The sequence below is a fragment of the Mustela erminea genome, chromosome 10 (assembly GCF_009829155.1).
Source record: "Mustela erminea isolate mMusErm1 chromosome 10, mMusErm1.Pri, whole genome shotgun sequence".
Taxonomy (NCBI): Eukaryota; Metazoa; Chordata; class Mammalia; order Carnivora; family Mustelidae; genus Mustela; species Mustela erminea.
In genome coordinates this window covers 25646660-25673096 of record NC_045623.1, presented here as the reverse complement: position 1 = coordinate 25673096, position 26437 = coordinate 25646660, and the positions used below count along the sequence as shown (strand labels likewise).

The 26437-nt window shown below is 40.5% G+C and overlaps 1 protein-coding gene and 1 long non-coding RNA gene across 8 annotated transcripts in view; one reads left to right on the top strand and one right to left on the bottom strand.

Annotated features, from left to right (window-relative positions):
- The window catches only part of PLPPR5 (phospholipid phosphatase related 5), a 121100-nt gene that overhangs the window by 62539 nt on the left and 32124 nt on the right, over window positions 1-26437 (bottom strand). For all 6 annotated transcript variants that reach the window (XR_004276265.1, XM_032302717.1, XM_032302718.1 and 3 more), the window contains 2 exons: window positions 18570-18702; window positions 14785-15035 (listed from right to left, as the gene is read on the bottom strand). Coding sequence is in view for 5 of the 6 variants with exons in the window: in XM_032302717.1 (XP_032158608.1) it covers window positions 14785-15035; window positions 18570-18702 (384 nt within the window). In the remaining variant the exon portion in view is untranslated. The remainder of the gene's footprint in view (window positions 1-14784; window positions 15036-18569; window positions 18703-26437) is intronic.
- Window positions 9791-16728, top strand: LOC116567579. Of its 2 annotated transcripts, none has more exons than XR_004276266.1 (3): window positions 9791-9882; window positions 13267-13521; window positions 16685-16728. It is a non-coding gene; the product is annotated as an uncharacterized LOC116567579 (long non-coding RNA). The 2 variants fall into 2 exon arrangements; XR_004276267.1 differs by lacking the exon at window positions 16685-16728 and adding an exon at window positions 14646-14859.

The window sequence follows — 26437 nt, the reverse complement described above, 5'->3', positions numbered from 1 at the left end:
CAGCACATTGTATTACATAATCTCTAATAAGTATTATTTTATTGTGCAAGGAAGTTAATTTGAAGAACTCCAGTTATATAGCTGACTTCTGGCATGTGGACTCAGGTATATATATTTGTTAAGAGAGTAAATTTGTGAAGAAGGTTGGGAGCCAGTCAAGCATGCTTTGGCCCCAGAGTACCTCCAACTCCTTTGATGCTATATTTAAACAGACTTAAGAGGGAAAAAACCACAATAGGATTGTAATTATAAAGATGAAGAAAGAGAACTTGAGTTATTTCAATTCTGTCAATTTGTGTGACTACTTGGAGTTTTCATGTTACTCTTAAGGAAATAATATAATGTTACTCTTAAGGAAATAATACAATGAAACAATGAAATATTCCATGAACTAATGAAATAATATAAATGTATTAGTACTTTTGTTGCTAAGTGCAAATTTTAGAAATATGTGAAATATTGTTCTAAGTATTTATGTCTTTAAAATTAAAATCTATTATTTCTTTTAAAACTGAAAAATGAATCCATAAAATAATGATTATAACTTGTTATCACATAACTATCATTGAAAATACTTTTTCCAAATAGAGGAAAAGATACAAGAAATTATTTGCTTTGGTGTCAAATACACTAGGTGTGCACTGAAGATGGGTAAATAAACTTCCATTAAAAAAGATGGCACAAAACTTCAAAAAGATCAACCTTGATCTGGGTCACAAAGGTAAAGAACATTTTTTTCCTACTACAGAGTATCTGAATCCCTTATTGTAACTGGGAAACACTCCATGGTGTGCCTCCCACATGAGAAGCATATACTCCATCCCAGTGCCAAAACCACACAAAGGTAGGTATCTCCTTCCCCAAAGCCCTGGCAAGAAGCTGCTATTAGAACATGATCCACAGTCAACTGGATGTGTCTGCAAATCATGCAAAGTAGATCAAGTGAAAAATCTATTCTCCTGGCAGCCCCAGGGGCAGCCATGCTGCTGAAGCATGTAGAGCCACAGCAGCCCCAGCATTCAAGATCCTGTAGTCGGTGCGGTGCATCCTCACCACAGCCTCTGGTAGGCTGATTCCGATGGCAGTTGTGGCTGCTCGGGCTTCAGCAGCTACTGCTCTTTCCCTGAAACTGGGCTCTAAGCCTGTCCTTTGACTTCATTTTGTCCAGACTCAGACTCACTTTCTATTATTTATAGTAGAGAACTTTGACAAATCCATAAAAGGGGAGCAGAATTTGGACCAGACTAGTACCTACAGGTACCAGAGATACTGCAGATGGAGAGAATAAAAAAACTAAAAGTATTGAAATAGAAGAAAACACATGATTTGTGGTTGGTAATGGTCCACTGTGAACAGAGTTCCCATGAACTGAGAACTGAATTCATGAAAGAGGGCATTACAAAAGAAGAGAGGTGTCTGAGCTCCAGCTAATACCCAGACTAGGGGGTGTAAACAACAGGCATTTATTTTCTCACAGTTCTGGAGGTCAGAAGTCTGACTCAGGAGCCAACATGGTCAGGTTCTGGTGAGAGCCTTCTTCCTGGTTTGCAGATGGCTGCCTTCTTGCTGTGTCTTTATAGGGCCGAGAGAGAGAGATTGAGAGAGATGAGATAGAGATAGAGAGAGAGAGAGAGAGAGATTGATCGTGCTCTCTGCTGTCTTTTCTTTTAAGGGCGTTAATCCTATCAAAAGGACACCAGCCTCATACCTCACTGATACCTAATTACTTTCCAAAGACCTCATCCCCAAATACCATCAATTGGAGGTTAGGGCTTCAACATATGAAGCTGGTGGTGGTGGTTTGGAGGGGGAGGGAAGGGAATTGGACACAATTCAGTCCACAGCATTAAGAAAAGACAAGTTTTAGCCAGGACCAAGAGGGCATCATATGCTACATGTAGGAGTGTGATCCTTGAAGGATTGATGAGGGCAAACTATGGAAAACTTTTGTGCAAAGAGAGACTTGCTTCACACTCATGCTTTAGGAGTGTTAACTCCAGTGGCAGAGTAGAGCTGACGGGATGAAGGAAGGATTTTCTCAGGAAGCCTATTTGGGAGGCTCCTACAGTAGTCAAGGCAAGTGATACAAAGAAGCCAAATTCTCGCAGTAGAAGAATGGGGGACAGGGTGGAAAAGAGTCTGGATTTGAGAGATCTTTCAAATGTAGAACCAACAGAATTAATCAGACATCTGGATGTGGGGGTGTAGAAGTGGGAGGGGTTGAGGGTGACTCAGAGATTTCAGGCTTGGGGAACTGGGAGGATAGGAATGCCAATAATCACATCAGAAGAGACAAAAGTAGGAGCTCGTTTAGAGCAATGGCAAGATCATCCTTTTGATTTTTGAAGTGTGGAGTTCAAAGAGCTGATGGAACACCACATTAGATATGTTCAAGTTAAGAACAGTCTCAAGTTCAGAAGAGAGGGTAAGGCTGGCAAAGGAGTTTGGAGTTCATGTGAAGACATGGAGGTGTTCATGAATGAGGTCACCCTTGGGAGGGATAATAGAGGGAAGAAAAGATCAAGAACAGAGACTTAGTAAACACTGGTAGATAGTTTTCTGACATTGCAATTAAGTACCTAGTGAGGAAAGAAGCACATTTGGACTCAATGTTCTCAAACTCTTAAAAAGAGAAACGTTGGTGGGGGGGCGTGAGCAAGAGTCTCAGTGTTGTTAAGGCAGCTGGCAAGACAAGGATCTGAAGAGGCTTTTGATCAGATCACTGCAGATGAGTTCTGAGGAACAGTATTGATAGAGTGTGTGTGGTTGGGATCGGAGGTGGAGGGGGAACAAAACCCACATTGTAACTGGTTTATAAGGTAAAGAAATATAAACTAATCTTTCTTAGAAGCTTCTTTCAGAGAGGGAATGGTAGTTCAAATTAATGGAAGGCTTTTGTGTGCTTGTTGGTTTTGTTCTTTGAGTGGAAATTTTAGCAAATCTAAAGAAATCATATTTCTCTACACCATACAAAAACCAATAGCACAAATCCTTATATATAGAAAGATGCCTGATTAATATGTTTGACAAAGGAAAGAAAGCAACAAATATACCATATGTAAAGTGCTTGGCACCGTAAGTGCTCAGTAATAATAGTTATTATTTTTATACTCTAAATTTCTGTATTATTATGGAAGGATTTCTTCCTGTTATTTGAAATCTTTTGTTCCTGTTCCAAGATTTTCTTTAAATGGCATAAACAAACAAATGGCTCAAAGCAGACTGTGTTCATAGGAGAAGGTAACCTCTTTTGTAATAAAGTGGGAAAGGTGCCAAGAAATCGCCTTGATTTAAACTATATCCCCAATTTAGGAGGGGTCTGATGACTGAAATTACAGTGCCATGATTTTTTCGTATATGTGAAGGCACTCCAAGTGCAAGTATATTTGACACAGGGAGTTACCACAGAAGGTAATACATCACCGTGTTAACCCCTTGCTGGGCGTTAGCTTACTAGATCTCTCTGAGCAAGAACTAGATGAAAGCAGCGTGGCAGGCTACCGAGGTCAAGTTGTAGTCATGTCCCTTCGGGAAAGAGTCAGCCATTCTGTAGGGAGAGCAATGAAGTCAGTGTCCACCTGTAGGGTTTAGTGTTTGAGCAGAAGCCACAATCCACTGTTCAGCCCCCAACCAGTGATTGAGCACAGCAGAGGTACTAGGGCTTGGCTATTTATGCAGTGTGGGGCTCTTCCAATGGGCGATCTCTGGTCAAGATCAGCAGAGACCCTGTTGGATCTCTACTGCAGTCTGAGACTCTCCCTGTCCAATCTTGCTTCTATCTTTCCTAAGTATTATACCCCTCCAGCCCTCCAATCAATCTTAGCTTCCCAATTTTATTTCTACTCCTCCACCTCATTCTATCTCAGCTTCCGCTTCTTAGAGGATCCAAAAAGAACTGGGATAATTTAAGGAAAGTGGTGGTGAGATGGAGTCTGGGGACATGTTCTTGCTGGAAATGAGGCACATATAGTCCACCAGATAGCAACCCAATTGCTAAAACCCACCAGTAGTGACTTGGAGAATGTTCTGGTGGGGATAGGGTAACCAACCTAACCTGGTTTACACTAGACTTTCTTGATTTTTAGCATTGGAAATCTGAAGTCTGATGGTTTTAGTCAGCCTAGTCAGAGGAATACCCTAACCAGGCCAGGGACATGGGAAGTTAAGTCCATGGAAACAATGCCAAGAGGGATAATACAATTGACTGGCTCTTATTATGCTGTGTTGGTGCCCTCTAGAAGGAAAATGAAAAACTGAGGACAATTAACAAACAAATGAAAATCGAGTGTGATGGCCAAAGTGCCTCTTTGGGAACTCATAGAAAAGCCCTTATTTCTGCAATGTCAGAGTAAAAAAAAAAGCTGAAAGGCAGACTTACGACTTACTAGCTAAGAGCCCAGGGATCTTTTAAAGATGACTGAATGCTCAGGTAAGGTATGTCTGTTATGCCAAGGACAGGACCCTGGTTAGAAAAATATAAGATCTTGACACAAGGGAAGGGGGCATCTGAGTGGATGTACATGAAGATTACGGTTCATTAGACTCCTCTAAACCCTCGTAGCCTTCAGACGGAGCCCACCCCTACCCTTCAGGGTTAGCTCTCCTCCCAGCCCTGCCCATACCCTTCCAGCCAGGCAGTGAGAAGACTCTTTCCCCCAGGGCATCAGAGGCCCTCTCAAGGTCTGACTCGACATCTTCTGGCTGCCGGCCAACGATGAACCCGAGAAGGGAGGACAGAGATTCTGCCCCAAAACTGCTGTAAGAATTAGCCGACCCATGGCAGCTGGAGCCTGGGGAGACCTGTGGGACTGGATTTTGAGGGTGCGTTGTCAAGGAGGCTGAAATGTAAACAGGACAAAGGAGTGTTTGTTGACATGAAGACACTCTCCCTGGGGATGTGGGATTTAATACTCCTGCAAGGCCCCCAGGGAACAGTAAAAACCCCCTGCTGGGCAGGCTCCTCAGAGCCTGAAGAAAAGGGATCACTTTCTCTCAATGAGGCTGACATGCCTGAACTGCTTTGGCAGATGGTGGAGGAAGGAATTAAAAGGCTCAGAGAAGTGGCATTGCTGGAATGGACACATAATATGGACTTCAGGACCCACAGAAGGTGATGTAGCACCGGAGACCTCAGGGATGTACTGTTCATGGAGGCAGAGGAATGTGCTAGTGAGAGGGGCACTGGCAGGGCATATGAGCTGAGGGATGCCTCTCCTCTGCAGGCCATTATTGATGGTAGGGTAGGTTACTCCACAGCTGGGGCCTTTATATCCATGTAGATCATGGGGAGCCTGAAGAAACAGAAGCCGGTCACCAGTGCTTAACCATCAGAAGCAGGTGTGTGTGTGTGTGTGTGTGTGTGTGTGTGTGTGTGTGTATTATCATAACAATGCAGAAGACCTGAATGACAGCCAAGGTGATGAGACCAGCAGAAAGTTTTGGAATGGATTTATAAAACACAGAGCTTCCTAAAGGCAAATAGATGAGGAGCCAGGCAGAATACTGCAACTATAACCACAAGATGACAGGAATACAGAGTTGCAAGTGGGTACCCCAATAAAACATTTTAATCCTTTGTGTAGTTACCAAACCAAAATGAAACCCACTAACTCAAGATGCAGCTGGTCCCCAGAGGGAAAAGAATATCCAGATATTTTAAGGACTATTGGACACAGAGTCTAACAGGACATTCGTACCTAGAGACCTGAAAGCATCATCATGGCCTCTGCTAGAGTAGGGTATAGGGTACATGACGACTACGTTGTGAATATGGGCTGAAGTCTACTAGATCTGGGAACACATCCAGTGGTCATTTACCCCTTGGCAGGTGGAGTACTGAGGGAATTCAAAAGGAAGCTTATGAAACTATACCCTCCCACTCCTGCCAAGATAGTAAATCAAAAACAATATCGCATTAAGGGAGGGGGAATGGTGAAGAATTGTCTACCACTTAGGATCTCAAAAAGGCTGGTGGCTCTTATCTTATCTCCATTTAATTCACCAGTAGGGACAGATCCTGGAGAATGACTACAGACTACCAAATCTTGAATCAAGTAGTAGTGATCACTGATTTGTCAAATGCATTCTTTTCTATTTTGTCCAGGAAAGAAGATGAGAAAAGTTCACATTCACATGGAATAGGCAAATTTTACACCAAAGTTTACGTCAGTGCTATATTAACCCTCATGCACTTTGCCATCATATTGATTCTTTGCGTCAAAGACATCATGCTGATGAAGCAGGTAAGTAAGAGATGGTCAGCACACTGGAGGCCTTGGTAAGACACAGGCACTGCAGATCTTGGGAGATAAACCCCATAAGATTCAAGGGCTTGGGACATCAAGTTTTTAAGGATCCATTGACCAGGTGAGTAAGGGACAGGTGGGGCTCGATAGGAAGAGATAGATAGGGGTGATCAGGCTCACAAAAATCCCCAAAATGTGTAGGTGTGGGAAAACCAGAGATAAGGGAACAAACTGCTGTAGGCCTGGGGCGGGGCAGGGGGCGGAGCGGGGGGGGGGGGGGGGGCGACGCAGGGGTGTCTTTTTATGATGATCACCTGTGACCAACAAAGAATAACCAGACCCTAAAAAGGAAGCAAATACTGGAGGTGTTATCACCAGTTCTTTCTCAATGGTTATCAATAGAGATGTTAAAAGGATTTAAGTTCCCCATTAGCTTTCTATAAAAGACAAACCCTAAAGGCCCTGGCTGGTAACCCTTTGGGGATCTTTCTCGCTCTTGAGAGCTTTTTCTATATTTTCACTTTATCAACTTCTGTCGCTCTATTCATTCTCCATTATCCGCCAGATTCATTCTTGGACTCCATGAGACAAGAACCTAGCTCTCCTGCATCACAGGGACGTACTACACATCACCCTAAAGAAAAAGACAAATGATTGCATCTTGTACCCCTACCACAAAGAAAGAAACACAGCACCTTTAGATCATTTTGTGTTCTTGGGGACACACATCCCACACCTATGGATACTGCTCTGGCCTGTAGATCAGGGGACATGAAAGGCTGCCAGCTTTAAGTGGGTCCTGGAGCAGAAAAGCCCCTGACAGCAAGTACAGGCAAACAGCCCTGCTACTTGGGCCACAGGAGCACCAGGCACTGTGTTGCTTGAGATGTCAGTGGTGGAAAATGTACAGTTTGGAGCTCACGGCCAGCCCTCGTGGGAGAATCAGTGTCAGCTCCTGGTATTCAAGAGCAAGTCTATGACCCTGTAGCAGAACTTGGTGCATCTTTTGGGAAAATGGACTTGAGCATGTTATTGTGATGAGGGAACAGACGGCTGGCTGAGCACAAAGCAAAAGGCTGACATCCTGCAACCTTCCCCCACCTCCACTCCTGGGTGGGATATATGTGACGTTCTTTAGGAAACTCCCAAATATCTTGATGTTAATACCTTGCTAGAGGGAAAAATCTTGGCAATGGCAAGGCCTCAAGGCCTCTGGTATCTTGTAGGTCCTCTTTAGCATATGAAAGTTCTTTTGAAACCTCCCTTTTCCCTTACCTCCCCCAACCCCATAGTACACAGACAGCCACCCCTCACACCCCGGTGCTGCAGCTCTTTCTGCCCGAGGTTCCTGTCCCTGTGCTTTAATAAACCATCATTTTGCATCAAAGATGTCTCACGAATTCTTTCGTGGTTATCAGCTCTGGACTCCACTCTACTGAACCTCACCTATATTCTAAAACTTCATCGACTGGGCATGGAAGAAAGGGAATGTTTGCTTCTGGGATATCAAATGACCACACATTTAGAGCTGCCCACTGTGATCTGGGTTCTTTTGGACCTGGTCAAAGTGCTAGTGCGTCCCATGGAGGTCTCACAAGCAGTCTGCTCTGCCAATACCACTTAGGTTATTAGGCATCTAATTACTGTACATGGGAAAGGAGTAACAGGTGACTTAGAAATTGTCATTTTAAAAGCAATTAAAGTTTGTTAACATCTCAAATAATGTGCAGAACATAAGATTAAAAATTAAGGGTCATAAGAATAAAATACTCATTCACTTAAAAAAAGTACAATAAAATTCAATCATCGTGACTATCTATATTACTATTAGTGTTTGAGCTACTTGGCTGCCTGGAAAATAAGATATGAGACCGGAATTTATGGAGTGCACACTTTTTCAATAACCTTCTTAATTTATATCTTGCAACGTGCAATTAAAATCCATTGACTAGTTTTCTTCACTACTGTGTGTGAGGGCCTGAACTCTGATTGCTTGGCCTTTGAGGGCCTGCTTTCCGCTGGAGGGCAAGCCAGGAAGTAGTGCAACATACGAGACTGAGTGACTCTGGCCTGCGTCATGCGTCATATTTCCACTTCTAATAAATACCAGTGATACAACCTTGGGCAAGTTAATTAGCCTCTTGTATCTTCAGTTTTGTTACCTGTAAAGTGAAGAGAGCCATACATTCCTTCCAGCCCCCTGTGAAGACTTAGGCCTTTTTGTGGCCAGATTGTTACTTTCGAATACATGGAAGCTGGGGGACCGAGGGGTGCAATACAGAAGCAGGCCGCCCAGGGATGTGGCTCAGTTTAGCCACTGCATCAAAGGAAGTGGTGATGGTGTGTGAACCCCAGAGTGCACAACGGAGCACTGGCTCTGGGTCTGGGCCAGACTTTCTTGTGCTCCAAGAAAATGTTTAGGGATTCCCAGCTGCTCAAATCTGTACTCTCCCTGCCCCGGCTCAGGCTCTTGGCAGCTCATAGAGTCCAAGTTCATTCCATTTCTCAGAACCTAGGAATTTCAGTTCATTTCACTTCATCTGACTCTTGTCTCATCAACACTAGGGCTCCCAATCTTAAGGGGAATGGCTAAATCCGAACGTCTGAGATTCTTTAACAATCTCCTTAAAATATTTCTTTCCTTTTTTGTTGGCTCTGCTCTCACTGTCCCCTTACCTGGAATGCCTCTTCTTTACTTATTCAAATCATGTTCATCTTCAAAACCCAGCCCAAGTACCACTTACTTCTGAAGCACTCTCCCATGGTGCTTGGCAACAGTGATCTTTCCCTCCTGGACACTGAGTGGCCCTCACTATCATTACCAAATAGACTAACAATCACATTCCATCGAGAACTTAATGATGCCCTATCTTCAGGGCAAACTTATCCAGTAGGCATGGTACTGAGGGCCCATGATACTTCTAGGGGCCAATAAAACTGTCATCATTTCTTTTAAAATCAGAAGGAAAGATGAAGATTTAGGTTGAAGAACATGCTTAATATATGGTATTTATAAATTTGATTTTATTATACCTTATATTGTCCTATAAGAGTAAGTCCTGTTGGGCACCTGGGTGGCTCAGTGGGTTAAGCCGCTGCCTTCGGCTCCGGTCATGATCTCAGGGTCTTGGGATCGAGCCCTGCATCGGGCTCTCTGCTCAGCAGGGAGCCTGCTTCCTCCTCCCTCTCTCTCTGCCTGCCTCTCTGCCTATTTGTGATCTCTGTCAAATAAATAAAATCTTTAAAAAAAAAAATAGTAAGTCCTGTTTTTCTAATGTGTGAGCACTGCCAGGAGTCCCCAACCTGGAGTCCGCTAACACCTAAGAAACTCCAGACATATTCACGAATTCTGGGACATCTCTTTTAGTATTTCAAAGAGCTTAATAGAACAGTATATTTACCTGCAAAAGCCCACATGCCCTAACCAAAATGTCATTATTCTTTACCTTTGGCCGGAACTCTATGAAGTCATTTGGCCACACTGGTGATCTCACACTGCTGAGTGGTTCTGGTACACTGTGGAAGACACAGTGATTTCTGGGATGTGCCTAGAGAATCAGCACCATTAGAAAGCCATGGATCGATCCCAGAATACCCAGTTAGAAGTGTCACTTAACAGAATCCAGGGACAACTAAGGTAAAGATGCAGAGCATACATATGTCTGGACTCATTTGCTGCTTATTCTTTAATAGCTATATGTGGGCAAATTTAGTAACTGTATGTATATCATTTCAAAAACAGTGTTATGGTATTTTTATTGTTATGGGTCACTGTTCAATATCTGGGTCTAAGCTGGGGTGGAAAAGCATTATCTATTAGATAGAAGATTTAGAAATGTGAAGTTCATAGAAGAGTATGGGACAAGAGACGGTAAGTTATAAAAGGGGTCCATGGTAATGAAAACACTGGAATTCAGGGGTACTTTGCAGATGTCTTTAGCAACCTCCCCGCCCCCTGTGACACTTAGTTGAAGGCTGACAGGACCAATGTCAATCAACTAATAATAGTTGTGATGGCAGCAGTAGTCAGAGAAATAGGACAGCAGTCACATTATAAGTGGGAGCTCAATAAATACTGTTTGATAGATTATCTAGTAGACACAAATTTGCTCATTTGAAACCTAGAGCACCGGGATCTTACATGTTTCAGCATTAAATTACTTCTGGGCAGGGAAGATTTAGAGGCATGGCTTTCTGATGGCAGCCAGATTTTATCAGGCACTCCAGACAAATCCATGAAGGTAGCCGAGAGCTTTTCTTCTTACCCACGTCGACATTTCTCCACCAAACACAATCCCTGACCAGCCACATGACCTCACATGCTGCGGCCGAACTGCCATGCACCCCCCAAATTCCTGTAGTCCAGAATGAAGACCTGTACGTGCCCCTACAGAGATGAAGTAAAATGTCACTAAAGGAAGGGCAGACAGATACCAATGGGTTGTGTTTATTTAACCCTTGTCTTGCAGCTCATGAGCACATGGGACCTCTAAGATGATTATAAAAGATGGCTGGGTGGGAAACAAGAGCAGGATAATGCCAAAGATTGGACACCAGCAAGACAGGGAATGATACAGCAGAGCCTTCCGCTAATATTCTGGGAAAAGACTGCAGTGAACCCTTTAATATCCACAAATCCCTTCTTGCCTGGTGTTTTCACTTCTTCACAATCTGATTGTACTGGGCCTCCCATTTACAGGTGGAGTCTGGGCCTCTGCCCCCCTCGATCAGGGCTGGCCTTGGGGATTTGCTTGGACTGGACCTAGAGAGCACAGAGATGGGGACGGTGAATGAGTTTTGGAGCCTACGCTCCAAGAGGCCCTCTAGCTCGAGCCTTTGCTCTCTTGGAAGGCTCCTCTCACGGGAAATCTCTAGAGAATGAGCGAGGCCCAGCTATCGACCTGTTCCAGGCCCGTCTACGCCAGGGTGAAACACGACCCACGAGAGAAGCAAGGTTTGACTACAGGTAAAAACCACAGATCACCCCACAGAATTCTGAGGATAGCAAAGTCTTGTTTTGACATTTAGGGTGCATTGTTTACAGCAAAAGATCATGAAAAAAGGCCAGCAAGCGTAGCTGACCCTTTTTTGTCTTTCTTCCTCTCTTTCTTTGTGTTTCTAAAGATTTTCAGAAAAATCATCTAAGGCCAGTATGGGAAGTAACCTAAAGAGATCATTTTATGTCTGTTTCCCTGACTTACGAGGTTAACTGGAAAGTCACGAAACATTATTTCTCATTCTCAACTTTGAAGTTTATTTGACTTTAATTAGAAAAACTGCTCCTTTTATATGAAACAAATAACACAAAGCTAAATTTAAATCTTATTCTAATGTGACTTAACACCGAATTATAAATTTAATAGTTGAGGGTTAAATAACCTTCGGAATTTTTCCCTGGGAAATCAACAATATTTGCAAAAACAGGCTTAGGGATTTTTTTCCCCCCCGAAGGTTCTCAGTAAAGCAAAAGAGAACAACTCTGTTATCAAATTATCCCCAAAGCCTTAATTAAAGTCAAGTGCTAAGGGAGATTTCAAGTTCCTTAATTTGGGGGACTAATCCACAAAGGGAAATATCAGAAAACTATACCTCAGTTCTTATTCATATACTTCAGAGTGGAGCTTATTTATTTTTATTTATGTATTTGCATACGTAAATATTTACATGACACAACAGTAAGCAAATGTATCTCTACCTAAATACAGCGATAAGACTGTTTCCACAGAAAAAAATTAGTAAATGGCTGTTTTCTTATTTGCTTATTCATCAAAATTCTGACAAGCATGTCACGGGACTGTATTAGTTGGAAACACCCCAACATTTCTATTATAAAGTTTTCCCAAGATGTCTCTCGTGAAGCTGGGAAGAAATATATATGTCTATGGGTTCAAATATAACAGCAAAACCTGCCTGTAATGCCTACATTTGCAGCAGGAGCTATATTCAGGGTTACCATAGCAGCCACCCACACTCACACAGTGCTAAAGGGGGGGCAGGGAAGACAGAAAAGCAGTTAGCACAGAACAGAATCTATTGTTGAAAAGACAGAGGTACCCGGCCATGTAATTACAAGCAGGAATCCTGACTTTTAGTCTGAACCACTGTGTAATGATAGACGATTTCCGAGTGCTGGAGTGTTATTAAATGTTTTTTCTCTAAACATATCTACCATCCGAATCCTCTGCCGTAACCTTTACGGATGCTGAGATTAGGGGGCAGCAGGAGGAAATTTAGCTGGCCATGCACACATGAGAACTAATATGATTTATTATGCCTTCTCTGGAATATTTGGATTTATTGGAGCCAGGAAAGTGGGTGGTTCTATGGATCTGGACCGGTTACTTCACTTTCTGAGCGTCCTCATCTGTAAAATGGGCATAATACTACTACATACTTTAAGGATTTTTTGTGAGGATTCAGTGAATTAGTACAAATGACCAATTACTACATAAATAGTAATAACAATCAACAAGGAATAAATTTTAATACATCAATAAGAATTAGTAATAAATAATTTGTAAAAGTGAGGCTCTTGGTGCTTGACACATAGTAAATGCTCAATGAATGTTTGCCATAGTAATTACAATTATTCTATAATTATACTTATAAGAGGTTGCTAAAACACTTGGCCAGCTGACCACAGGCAAGACAAGATATTAAGATTCCTCCAGGACTTAAAAGCATACTACCTTCTCCCAAAGCAGAGCCTTTGAAAACACGATTTTGGCACAACAAAAAGATCAAGTATTTATAATACTAGCACATTCACCACCATTGGCAAACCCTGGTTATACAGCAAAACCAATCACCTATTAGGGCTAAAATAATCACGTAACAGGATTTGGGTTCAGAGAGTATTCTGGAATTCGTCTCAAGTCATTGGCTTGATCACGTACGTATATGCAGATATTTGCAATTCATACTCGGATACAAATAACAACGTCAGATTTAGATGTGATGACAATGAAAGAGAAGTATTTTTCACTTCTGATTCACTTAAGTTTTAAACATTCATTTTAAGGTTGAATGCTTCATATTCTAAGAGAGGTGGGACATGCAGTCAAGCAATTCAAGGAACAGGAAAGAATATGCATGGATAAACAGATTTTATAGCAAGTCTGCAGTGCCTTAGAATGGGAAGCAGAAGGCAAAGCTGAAGGGATAAAGAAATCAGGGGAAACTGGAGGAGTGGAGTCAGGAGCACACTGAAAGGGAAAGAAGGGAGTTGTAACTGACAAACCGTACAGAAGCCAGAAGACAGTGGAAGAGAAAATGGGTAAGATGGGGTTTGATCTTTGACTCTAAAATACTTTTTTTTTGATGGGATTTTTAAAAGTCCAGGCTGTGAGGGTTAGAATTAGCTCGGCTTGAAAACTTTAGAAATGTTAAAATGCATGTACTTACAGCCTCCAAAAATTATTCTGCCATCATGAGCAGTAAGTACAGTGCTGTATTTTCCCTCCTAAATTGTCGCTTATTTAGTAATTTTGTTTCCAATCTCAGGTAGAAGTGTCATAGGGTATTACTGTGCATTCTCTCTGCTTTTAGAGATAAGCAGACAGGACTGCATTGAGAATACCAGAAATATTTCCATAATCAAATAGCTCCTTGAGAGTAAAAATAATTCTGAGGGTTTTTTTTTTAAGTCATTGGCAATGAACTGATTTGGTTTCAAATAGGTCCTGAGATCTCTTGTCAATGAGTTAAAATCAGAAGAAAGGAGCTATTGGCACCACTGGGAAGGAGAACCCCAAAAGACATTTAAAATCTTTGAACTTTTTACTGTAACCATTAGAAAGCCTAAAGAGCACACTTTGGGAGTCCAGCTCCATAGCTACAAGGCAGACGCTAGTAAGCGAGGGAAGGGCTTTGATAGCAGGAATGCTGGGGCCAAGAGCTGCCTGTTAAGGCTGCCCTTCTCTCTACTCCTGTGAATCAGTAATGTGCTCAACCATGACCATTTACTTCCACCTAGAGGGAAGTAGTCTTGAGGGCAAAGACTCAAGAATAAAGGGAAAAAAAAACCCTACATAATTTAATAGGACATCTTGCCTAGCTCTATGCGAAAATACTGAAACAGTAGCTGAGATATTATGATGACATAGTTACCAATAACCAAACAAACAAACAAAAATTCTAAAAAAAAAACGGTGCCCCTTTCCTGATGTCCACCAGAGAATATCAGAGCTTGAGTAGGCAGCTAAGAGGCCTGGATAGCTTTCTTAATGGGGCTATTATAAGATTAGGGGGACTGCTACTGGACAAATTTGTTCCCATTAAGCCCTATTTAACATAAAGACAAACATATTCTCAAATAGAAATGCTAATGGCTTTATTTTTTAATACAACCAACTACCCACACAATCTCATGAGAGTCAACTGACTTAATTTTATCCACAGTCCAAACAGCCATTATTAAAAGTAAATTAAATGGCCTACAGAAAGCGGTTAATGCGACTTCCATCATGGCAGAGAAAAAGAATGTCTACACTGGAAGAATGAACAGAGAGACTAAGACTGGTCAATAATCCTTACTTACTGTCAGATACATGGCTGCATAGACGCTGAGAGCCGCTTCTTTGGATGGGAACGTCTTCCTGGCTCTCATGATGAGATCTGGGTTGCCCGTGCAGGCCTCTTCCCCACTGATGAACTGTGTATACTGCTGACATCCAAGCGCCGTATAGTTGGGCTTACACAGGGCAAGAAAATGTGGAGCCAGATTCCCTGTGACCACCTGCCCGGCGTTTACAAAAATATCGGTAGCAAAGAGCCCAAACGCATAAATACCTGAGGACGAAAGCAAACCACCGTAACTCTGTTTGGTTTTGTTTGTATTTAGGTTGACCATAAGCCAACATGGAAATATTTTAGAAACTATGAAATAAGTCATACATACATACATATGGTTTCCCCCCCATTTCACTTCTGATTCTTCGCTTTCTGGAGAGGTGGGAGTGTTAAATTATTTAACACATCGAGCCGTCTACCACTGGCTACAGTTTTACGTAACGTGGGTTTATAAGACATCAGAAAAAAGAGGAAGATATATTCTAAGACTGTGTTTGGGTAATGCGATTTTTAAAAAGGAGACCTGTTCTCTGGAGAGGACTCAGTCTCACCTTCTACCAATGTGAGCAATCTTGATTTTTTTCCCTATTTTGAAAATATTTTGCATCTTACAAACATAAAGTAAAGCAGTTGTCTCCCTTTGATTATGCCTCTTAAACCCATTTAGACTGATATTAACTCTGCTGGAGGTGCCAATTAGCAGTAAAACCCAATGCCATTAGTTTTCATTTAAATATCGTGGAAAATCTTAAGTAAAGCAGAATGGTTCAAATTGATTTCTGTGCTGCTTTCATGAATACATTTTAAAAAGTCACACTAACAGCTAGTAACTTAGTTCCACTTTATATTTTATGGCTGGACTTCAATTTATCAAATTTGGGGCAATTTTGTAAAAAATAATGCAATCAAAATGATGATTTTTCAATTATCTCCACAGCCTTAAAATTTGTTTGCTTTCATTACCAGAATTTTATACTTATAAAATTAAGTATACACAAATTTTTTTTTTGTCCTTTTTTGTGAGGAATGTGACAGTCTACTCAAATTAAAAATATATATATATTTCTTGGGGCGCCTGGGTTGCTCAGTGGGTTAAGCCTCTGCCATCGGCTCAGGTCATAATCCGAGAGTCCTGGGATCAGCCCCACATCGGGCTCTCCGCTCAGCAGGGAGCCTGCTTCCCCCTCTCTCTCTCTGCCTGCCTCTCTGCCTACTTGTGATCTCTGTCTGTCAAATAAAAAAATAAAATCTTTAAAAAATATATATGTGTGTATATATATACACATATATATATATATATTTCTAAATTTGATGCTTTTGGTCATTAAAACCAAAATTTATTTTTCTTAGGTAGAGTGGGCAAAATAAATTCCTTATCACCGTTTTCAATTAAACTGACAGATACAAACTTTGAGAATGTGGTACCAATGTGAAGAAATCTATTCTTCTTAATTTTGGGAAATAAAATTCCACTAGGTATTTTTACATTGTGCCAGGAGAATACATCCCAAACAATTCGTTTGTTAAAAAGTCATATAGTGCTATTATAATAACCAGACACTTCATTTCTTAGTCATAAATTTCTGGATTGTTTGTTTGCTAAACCTTTATACATAATTGTCGGCTGTTATATAGGAAAGTCACCAGGGAAGTTGTGCAGGATCAAGTAATTTTCCAGCATCAGGAACATGGCTATCCTTTTAATTTTTGAAATATTATATAAGATTATAAAAGGCTCAGGCACACAAACCCGCACATAGCAAAACTCTGTGTGCATACAATGGCAATGAAACAAAGACCTTAGTTCATTCTTTATCTAAAAATGTTAAAAGGAAATCATAAAAAGCTCTTTCTTTATATCTTCCCAGAATTTCATGAGTCATACAAGTAAATGTTATCAAAAGCAGAAACTTAGGAGAGGCAGAGAAATGAAAGAGAATGGAGGAGCTTAAGAAAATGTTCATGCAGGTAACCTCTCCTTCCAAACATCATGGCCCAGCACAAGAACCTAAATGGCAAGTCTTCATCTCTACTCTCTTGAAATCTAGGCTAAGATGTAACTCATTCTATTTAACAAAACCATTCTCTTTATCTGCTGTAATAAGTTTTGCTGTGTAAAATAGAGAGAAGTATTTGATAAAGATATGGAAATGTCTCCTGATGTTTGTTAAGTTCCCAAATGTGCTTTTGAGTTAAAATATTCAGTGCATCAGGCCCAAGGCCAATATTGTAGCTACAAAGATACTTATTAAAATGAGATCCCATGAGTGTATCCACCGTGCTGACCGCCAGGATAAAATCCCTACAAAGAATGATGCCTTATTATGCAGTAATGTTTTGCTTATAAACTTCCCATTTTAACAAAGTTGAAATGTCCAAATCATAATGAACAAGAGAGAAGAAACAAATCAAGAATTCCTAAATACTTTATAAAATCATATAATAAGAAACACAAAGAGATTTAAAACATGCTTTACTTTGTGCCATATATTCTTTAGAAATATGTGTGTAAATGCAAAAATACATCCACTTAAGTAGGCGTAATAAAATTTGCTTGAACAGTATTTTGGAAAGTGTCAATTTCATCATTTTTAGTTTTGAGTATATTATTGCTTATTTTGTTATTAAATGACTCATGCAAAGATCAATGAGTCAAGAACAAAGTATTGATGCATGTAAAAAATAGCTTTTTAAAGTTTCATATAAGAGTTGTCATCACTTCAACAGTATAAATAAGGGCTTTGAGGTATAACTTGATGGCAATTTAAAAAACAGTCTTAGATATGGAGAGCTTTTGTCTTTAGAGAGACTCAAAGGCAAGATGACATTTGATTAGTCTTTAAGTGGGTTTACATATAGATTAGCTGATCTATGCATGATATCTCCAAGGTCTTCAACTTAATCCCACTGCTATGAGAAATATATTGAAGGGTACTGGACCTTAATCTCAATCTAAATACAGATAAAAATTTATTTTAAATTTTATTTAGCATATACAGACATACTTTTTTTTATCTGATAAATACAGGAAATGATCATTTATATTCAACTTTATTGTGTCAGTTAAAAAATTTGTCTTAGCCAAGTTTCTACTGACTTGAAATGATTTGTAATAATTCATCAATGTTTATATGTATTAGTGCTAGAATTTCAGACTGAAGGTTAAAGTATCAGTAAATTCTTTTCTAAAATTGAAAAAAAATTAATTTAATTCCAGTATAGTTAACATACAATGTTATAGTAGTTTCATATAGTGATAGTAAGTCTTTCCCTCTAATAAAATCACTAATTTGTTTTTGTTCACATTAAAAAAACCCCTAGAGGCAGCACATGGAGAGCTACATCTGATAATTAACAAACACAACATAATCTTTTCTCGGGCAATCTATTTTTCTTGTCTTTCATGATGTTCACCAATCTAACTAGATTATCATTTCTCCCCACTGTTTTTGAAATTTCATGAACACAGTAAATCATTTATTTTAATTATATAATTTTTAGTTTCTTAAAAAATATTAAACATCCAAGTGTGGTGTTCTTTTTTTTTTTTTCTTTAAAATAATATGGAAATGACATGTGAGCTGGAGCCATATGAGAAAAAGTACGCAATGTTATTTTTAAAACCAAACTGAGACCTTTCAAATAAAATATAATCCAATATTTGTATAGTCTTAAAATGCTGATCATTTTAAGGGTTAGCTTATACATAAACATGGTTTCCAGAACAATAAAAATAATTCAGTGAACACATACCCAGAAATCGTACAGTTCGCCGCACCAGTGGGTTTATATAGCAACAATCTCCAGTTAAAATAGTTTTCTCCTGGTTTTCAAAATCCCGTGTGGCCAGTTGTAGGCAAAACACTGCAGTTTCTCCCACTATTATCTTGCAAGGAAATAAAAGGTTAAAGAACATTAGAATTTAAGCAGTATAAATATAGAATAATTTTATTTTTTAAAAATGCAAGAAAGTAACTCCTTTGAGTGGTAATGATCTCGATATAAAACTGAATCATATTTGCTTAACTAAGCCCTTTTTTAGAACCTTATCCCTATGCATACAACCCATATTTCTCTCAACTCAAGGAAGTATTAAACTGATAAATTGTGAATACAAATGGACCATATCATTTTTGTTTTCTGGAAGACTTCATTAAAAAAAATTTATAAAGGATCTTTGCTTAAGGACGCACTTATTTATTTTTGGTATGTAACTGAATTTCATGTTTTTTCTTTAAGTGATTACGTCTTTCTTAAATTTGACACTGCCACAGAAATCGGAACAATTTTCTATGAAAACATTCTTGAAAGGATCAGATAAAGACACTCTAAAGTCAAATTACATTAATACTTTTATAACAAGAAACAAAATCAATTCAAACATGTGCTTGGCCTTGAGGTCATCCTTTGCCAAAATCTTATTATTCTATTCTGAGACAGTATTAAAAATTATAGTCATTAATATGTTCTTTATATTTTAGTACATATATGTCATTTTCATCTTCATAAAAAAAGGAAACAAAAAATATTGTCATACTTCTTTTATAACTAAAAAAACCAAGACTTGAAACTCAAACGAATTGCCCAAAGCCACAGAGCCAGTAAGGAGAAAAATAAAAATCCGGATACAGATTCTTTGCTCTACTATGCTAATTTACTAAAGGACCTGCCTACCTTCCCTTTGTGTTAAATACCATTTGCAGTGGTTTTCATATGTGCCTTTTAAAATCACCCAGCAAGGTATTAGGTACTAGAGAATGTGTTAATATTCCATTCCATGAATGAGGAAAGGAAGGATTAGGGAGGTTAAATAATTTGTTCCCCATCAAGCCAGTCAGAAGGCAAGCAGAAATTGCTGACTTGGCCTCAGATCTTTGGACTTTATTTAATATAATGATCAACAACACTAGAAATAAGATTAAGAGAAAAGAAATGGAGCAAATGGTATGTTGCCTAATTTGTCATTATTAAGGCTAGTTTTCAGTACATCTTGTCTAGGTGAAGTAACATCCTAAACAGAGAGTCCCTGAAATGGCCTGGAAAAATGCTTTTGGGGTCTTGATGAAAGGTAATACCTGTAATTATAGGATATTCAAAATTGTAAGTGGGAGATACAGAAGGATTTCATAAGAGATAAAACGTCTGACCTAGTTCTACTCCAATATAAGTAACAGATTATAGGGCATTTCTTAATTTTTATTCTTTTTTAAAAAAATTTTATTTATTTATTAGAGAGAGAGAGAGAGAGAGCATGAAAGGGGAGAAGGTCAGAGTCGAGAAGCAGACTCCCCGTGGAGCTGAGAGCCCAATGCAGGACTCAGTCCCAGGACTCTGGGATCATGACCTGAGCCAAAGGCAGTCACTTAACCAATGGAGCCACCCAGGTGCCCCAATTTTTATTCTTTCTAACTTTTCCTCTTTTCTTACTATATCTCTTCTTGCAGGGAGGTCAGGGTTCAAGGTTGTATCAGTACATGTTGAGCTGAATTCCATTAAAGGAGTCCAATCTTGCCTATCTGGTGGTAAGACTGGGCTGAATTAAGAAAAGCTAGAGTTCATAGCCTCCCAAACCCTCCTGAAATTTTTAACTTTGGTAAAGTAGAAGAGGTGTGTGATGAAACAGTTCATCTGGCCTTAAGAGGTGCAGGACGTATTTTCCACAGGTTCGTCAGCGGCCAGCAGGGCCCTAGGAGAAGCTGACAAACAGACAAGCTGTGTGCCTCACATCTCCTCATCTTCCTTTCTGAATCATTCTGCTGCTGCTCTTTGAAAGAAATTACTTCCTGCATTTTCAGTTTCAACTGCTTCCAGGTCTGTGTTGCCCTACAGTGTTCCAAATTCTAAGAGTCTACCACCTACTCCACATCATGAGCGTCTTGGCTCCCCGCCTGATTCCGCCCCCTTAAGCCTTCTCTCCCCGCCAGAGCAGGTACCAGGGCTCTCCACCTCCTCCTGGCTCTACCCCCGAGTACACTGACCCCCTCAACTCAGTCTGGTATTCTATGATACACAAAACTCCTCTGAATGTAACAGATACCCAATAATTCTTATTAAATGCATATGTGAATTCCATCCTCATTAGATCTGAAGGTCTCAGGCAGCCCCTGACCTTTTGCCTGACTCCTAATAACCAACTCCTGCCATGTTTCTGTGATAAAGGCTCTACCTTACACCTTAGTCCCTTCCTATAACCAGATCCTGGATGCTTGTCGCTGACGTGATAACGCGTTTGGTTACCAGGTTCCTACCAGGCTAAGACCTTGTCTTACCCAGGCCTTGTCTGGGTCCCTCTTCCTAGGGCTCTGCTTCCTGGTTTTCCTAATGCTAACCCCTTGCCTGGGTGCATGTCAGCACATTGCACATTTCTGAATTCCCTATTTTTGTCTTCAGCCTATCTGCCAAAACACCATCTCCATCAATACTGTTTGGCTGCTACTAAAAGAAACTCTCTCAAACTGGGTTAAGTAAAATTGGGAATTTATTCTAGGGTTTGGAGGGTTATCTCAGAACTCGGGGTATGGGACTCAGGATCAGATCCAGGAATGAAAATTCCTCAGGAATCTAGGCAACTACTCTCTCCATCTCACTCCCTGTCTCTGGAGTCACACTGCCTCTCAGCTCTTCTCTGAATGCCTGACTCATTCTTGTCTTTCTGCAAACCAGTTCTGCTGCTGGTTTGATTGCCCAACAGTTGTCAAGAGCCCTGTTTAGAACCTATCAGCTCAGTTCAGGGAAAGTTCAACCAATTAGATTTACTGTGTCCCAACTCCAAATCCCTAGGGGGTTCCACTGGGGACAGGTTCTCTTCTGGTTCAATTCACCAAAGTTAAGAAAGTGTGTCATGGTGCACGGAAACTGCCTCTCTGGGCAGAAAGCCTATTTCTCAGCAAAAGGGAGTTGCACTGATGTCTACCTCAACTCTTATCCATCCCATCTTGCTGGACCTCCCCACTCCCATGCTAGTTCTTTCTCTAGACTAGCCCTTTCCACCATGTTCTCTGGGTACTGCATTCTGTGTGCCTCCTGGGACTTCATCTCATCAAATGTAGTGGCCTCGATCCTAGTGTCTGCTCTCCTCTCGTGGCTGCACCTACTTCACATGCTCGACTTCTGCCTCCCCCACTGTGATAGCTGTGAAACTCCTTAGCCAAATCGTACTCTCTCTTAACCTCTCTACCTGTCCCGACTTCCTAAGTCCAAACTCCCATTGTTTACTACTATCAGCAGGTTCATCTAACAAAAAGAAAGCAATTTTTATTACGATGTATACTTAGATACCTTCTGAGTTAAGGACTCCATGTTAGGCATGGCTGTTTAAAGAAAGCTTTATAACCCAGTTGGGTGGACACAATTAAAATAATGAATAATAGTATGAGTCTAAGTTTTAGTTGGTTTGGACAATAACTACCAGGAGCACATTTAGGAAGAAATGTTGCTGCGTCACTGGAAGCATCTGTGGCCACAGTGAGACGGACCACTCAGATTGGCCTGCTGCAGGGAGGCTTTCCAGTTCACGCATCCAGCTGCTGTTCCACTGGGACCACACTTCTTGTAGGCTCCTTCTAGCAAATGACTAAGTATGATGGGGCACTCAGGAAAGCCTGTTGCCCTGAGATGTGGGATACCTCTGACTGGCAATTTTGATTTGAAAACTGCCAATCAGCCTGTCCAACTCTTTCTTGAAACTGTGCTGTGTTCTGAGGGGCTGGCGACCCTGTACCCCTAGGTTCCCCTTCTCTTTCACAGAGGTCATCATCGTCTGAGGGCTTTCACAGCCTTCTCTGGCCCAGCCCTCTCCAAACCTTTATCTTCTACAGGTGTAAAGCAGAAAGCCTTTGTCTGATCCTCAGTTCTACAGGAAGCCCTTAAGCAGTCCCTGTGCAAGGTTGGTGGTGTCTTATTCATGGTCCATGTAAATCTGATATGGAATGTGACGATGCCCGTGAAAGGCTCAGGAGCCGGTACCAAAGATGGTACTCAATGGCTCACCATTTTACCTACCCAGTCAGAGTTGTGTCTGAGCAACCATGCTATTCCTTGAGTCATAGTCCTCTCCTAACTGCAACCTGACAGTCTATGTGCTTGGAGGCAAGAGATGTGTTTCTGAGCCTCAACCCACCAGGTAAATGGAAGCCTTACATTCCACAGCTGGAGTACCATGTTTCCTGTTATACTCCATCCTCTGATGGAGTAACTCCATTATGCTTTATTGAACTCAGTGTTGACATTATGAAGTCTCTTGAGCCCTACCTTGCTTATGAAGTGGGACCTACACACACACCCTTTCTAAACAACCTATCCCATCTCTATCCCATCTTTGAGGATAGAACTGGTAGTGGTCCGATAGCTGATCCATTACCCTGCTTGGCAGTGAGTAAAAAGCTCCATCTTTCCAATGAATAGCAACCTACAAAGATGCAGGAACAAATCATTAATCCCCAAATATAAATGCTCAAATGTTTGTTATAAGCACATAACATTGTTCTCATGCCTCAGTTCCCAGAGGCTGACCCTCTAGTATGTATGCTCCTTAATGACAAAATACTGAAATAAGTTTTCTCAGGAAGATGAAATCACTGTAGACTTTCATCAAATGACAAACTCCAAATAGCCTTATGTTTTCATTTATGAAAACCTGATTAGAAATTGCTCTCTCTTTCAACTTTTGATGATTCAAAGATATCCATGCATAATTGTTTTGAAATTGGTACAAGAAAACCAGTGCCGATGTAAAGATGTAACGCAGCAATAGAGGTCACACCATCAGTGTGATGGTAGTTGGCATGTCTCATACACTTCAGATATATGTGAAATAATATCTGAAAAGCAACTTTATCCATAAAGGTATAGTCATGAGAGAGACTTAAATTTTAAAGTGCAGGAAGGCATTGGGTTTATATTTAGGTTTCTTTTTTTTTTTTTAAAGATTTTATTTATTTGACAGAGAGAGATGACAAGCAGGCAGAGAGGCAGGCAGAGAGAGGAGAAAGTAGGCTCCCTGCTGAGCAGAGAGCCCCACGCGGAGCTTGATCCCAGGACCCTGAGATCATGACCTGAGCCAAAGGCAGTGGCTTAACCCACTGAGCCACCCAGGCGCCCCTATATTTAGGTTTCTATCAAACACACTGTCCATTCTTGGTTATTTAGGCACAGATAAAGAAGGAACTCATTTCCTTCCACAAACTTTAAGCTAGCCAAAGAAAATTCTTAGCTGTACCAAGAAGTGAAAAGCTACACTGGGTACTGTCTCATTAACTTTGTGTCATGATATGAGAAATTAAGGTTTCTTCAGTGTCTATATGTATTCCAGCATTTTTGCTGGAATTACTAACTTCTGGTTAGTAATTGGTGTTACTAACTTCTTAAAACATAGTTGCTGAGTGGAATTGAGGTTGGAGAGAGAATTTAATGAATTCAGGAGAATGACGGAAGAAGTAATATAGTTAGTGATAAATAGTAATAGATTTAGTGGTCCAGATTTCCTCCCAGCAGGTAAGAAACTATGGTTATGTTTTGCTCTAAGTATATATATTTCCTAATTTGACCACAAAAACTTGTGTCCTCACTTTCATATTATAAAGTTGCCTTGGGAAGTGGCTTCCTAGTCCAGACCAGCATTCGCTGCATGCCTGGTGCTAGGTGGTGACTTACACCAAAGGAACGTCAGGATCAATGATGTGTGTCAGTTTCAGACCAGGAGGAAAATCGTGTGTACATTCTCCATGTTTTCTTCCCATCTGCTGCCCGGAAGCAGGGAACTCTCCAGGCCCAGCAGTTGTTGGTGCCGTAAGACAGAAGGAGTCAAAGTTCTCCAGTCAGTAGTGCTGCACTAGACTGTCACGTGAGTGGAAGATAAACTCTAACATGTGAAGCCAGTGAGATGTGGGGGTTTATTCATTCACAGCAATGAGAACTTGTTAATCTCCTTCTTTTTTTTTTTTTTTAAAGATTTAATTTATTTATTTGACAGAGAGAGATCACAAGTAGGCAGAGAGAGAGGAGGAAGCAGGCTCCCTGTTGAGCAGAGAGCCTGATGCAGGACTCGATCCCAGGACCCTGAGATCATGACCTGAGCCGAAGGCAGCGGCTTAACCCACTGAGCCACCCAGGCGCCCGTTCTTCTTTTTTTTTTTTTTTTTTTTGACTAAAGAGGGAATGAGTCTCACACTCCATTTTCAGCAGAGAATATCTGGTTGGATTCAAAACCACTGGTTTTCAGTACATTCATTTTATGGTTAGCTTCTCTTTGCCAGTTGATATTGGTATTTCATTTATGGTAATGATATGTTTTCTTTTACATTTTGTTGGTTAAGTGGATTGATTTAAAGAATAAAATAAGTGATAGTTGAGGTGGTATGTGGCTATAAGAGAAATCATGAAGCTGATACTCTGAGAGGCAAATTTGGGAAATATTTAACATATAACCAACTAACTTAAAGCTTCTACACAGCAAAAACCCCAATATGCTCACAAAATGAAAAGGCAACCTACCAAATGGGAGAAAATTTATGCAAATCATATGTCTGATAAGGGTTTAGTATCCAAAATATATAAAGAACTCATATAACTCAACAATAAACAAAACAAAAAATATTGAAAATGGACAAAAGAAACAACTGGACAGTTTTCTAAAGAAGACATACAAATGGCCAACAGTCACATGAAATGGTGCCCACCATCACTCATTATGAGGGCAATGCAAATCAAAACCACAATGAGATATCACCTTTACCCCTGTCAAAATGGCTGTGATCAAAAAGACAAGAGATAATATGTGTTGGTGAGGATGTGGAGAAAAGGGAACCCTTGAGCACTGTTGGTGGGAATGCAAACTGGTGCAGCCACTATGGAAAACTGTATGGAGATTCCTCAAAAAATTAAAGCTAAAACTACCTTGTGAGCCAGCAATCCTGCTTCTGGGTATATATCCAAAGGAACAGAAATTAGGATCTCAAAGAGATAACTGCGCTCCAATGTTCATTGCAGCATTAGTCACAATGGCTATGAAGTGGAAACCACATAAGTGTCTGTCAATGGATAAATGCATAAAGAAGTGATATATACCATATGTGGTATATACCATAAAGTGGTATATACAATGGAATACTATTCAGTCATGAGAAAGCAGAAAATCCTGCTGTTTGCTACAACCTGGATGAACCTTGAGGCATTTTGCTAAATAAATATATCAGACCAAGAAAAACATATATTGCATGGTATCACTTATATGTGGGATCTAAAAAGAAAAAGAAAAGGAAAAGCTGAATGCATAGAAACAGAGAAGAATGGTGGTTACCAGGTTGGAGGTTAGGGGGAAATAGGAAGATATTGGTCAGGACGCCTGGGTGGCTCAGTCGGTTAAGCATATGACTCTTGATTTCAGCTCGGTCATTATCTCAAGGGTCCCAGGATGGAGCCCTGAGTCAGGTTTCCTGCTCAGTGGGGAGTATGCTTATCCCTCTCCTTCTGCTCCTACATTCTGCCCACACCCGGCTCCTGTGCTTTCTCAAATAGATAGATAAAATCTTAAAAAAGAAACAAACAAACAAACAAACAAACATGCATACATACTGGTCCAAGACCACAAACTTCCAGTTGTAAGATTAACAAGTTCTGAGGAT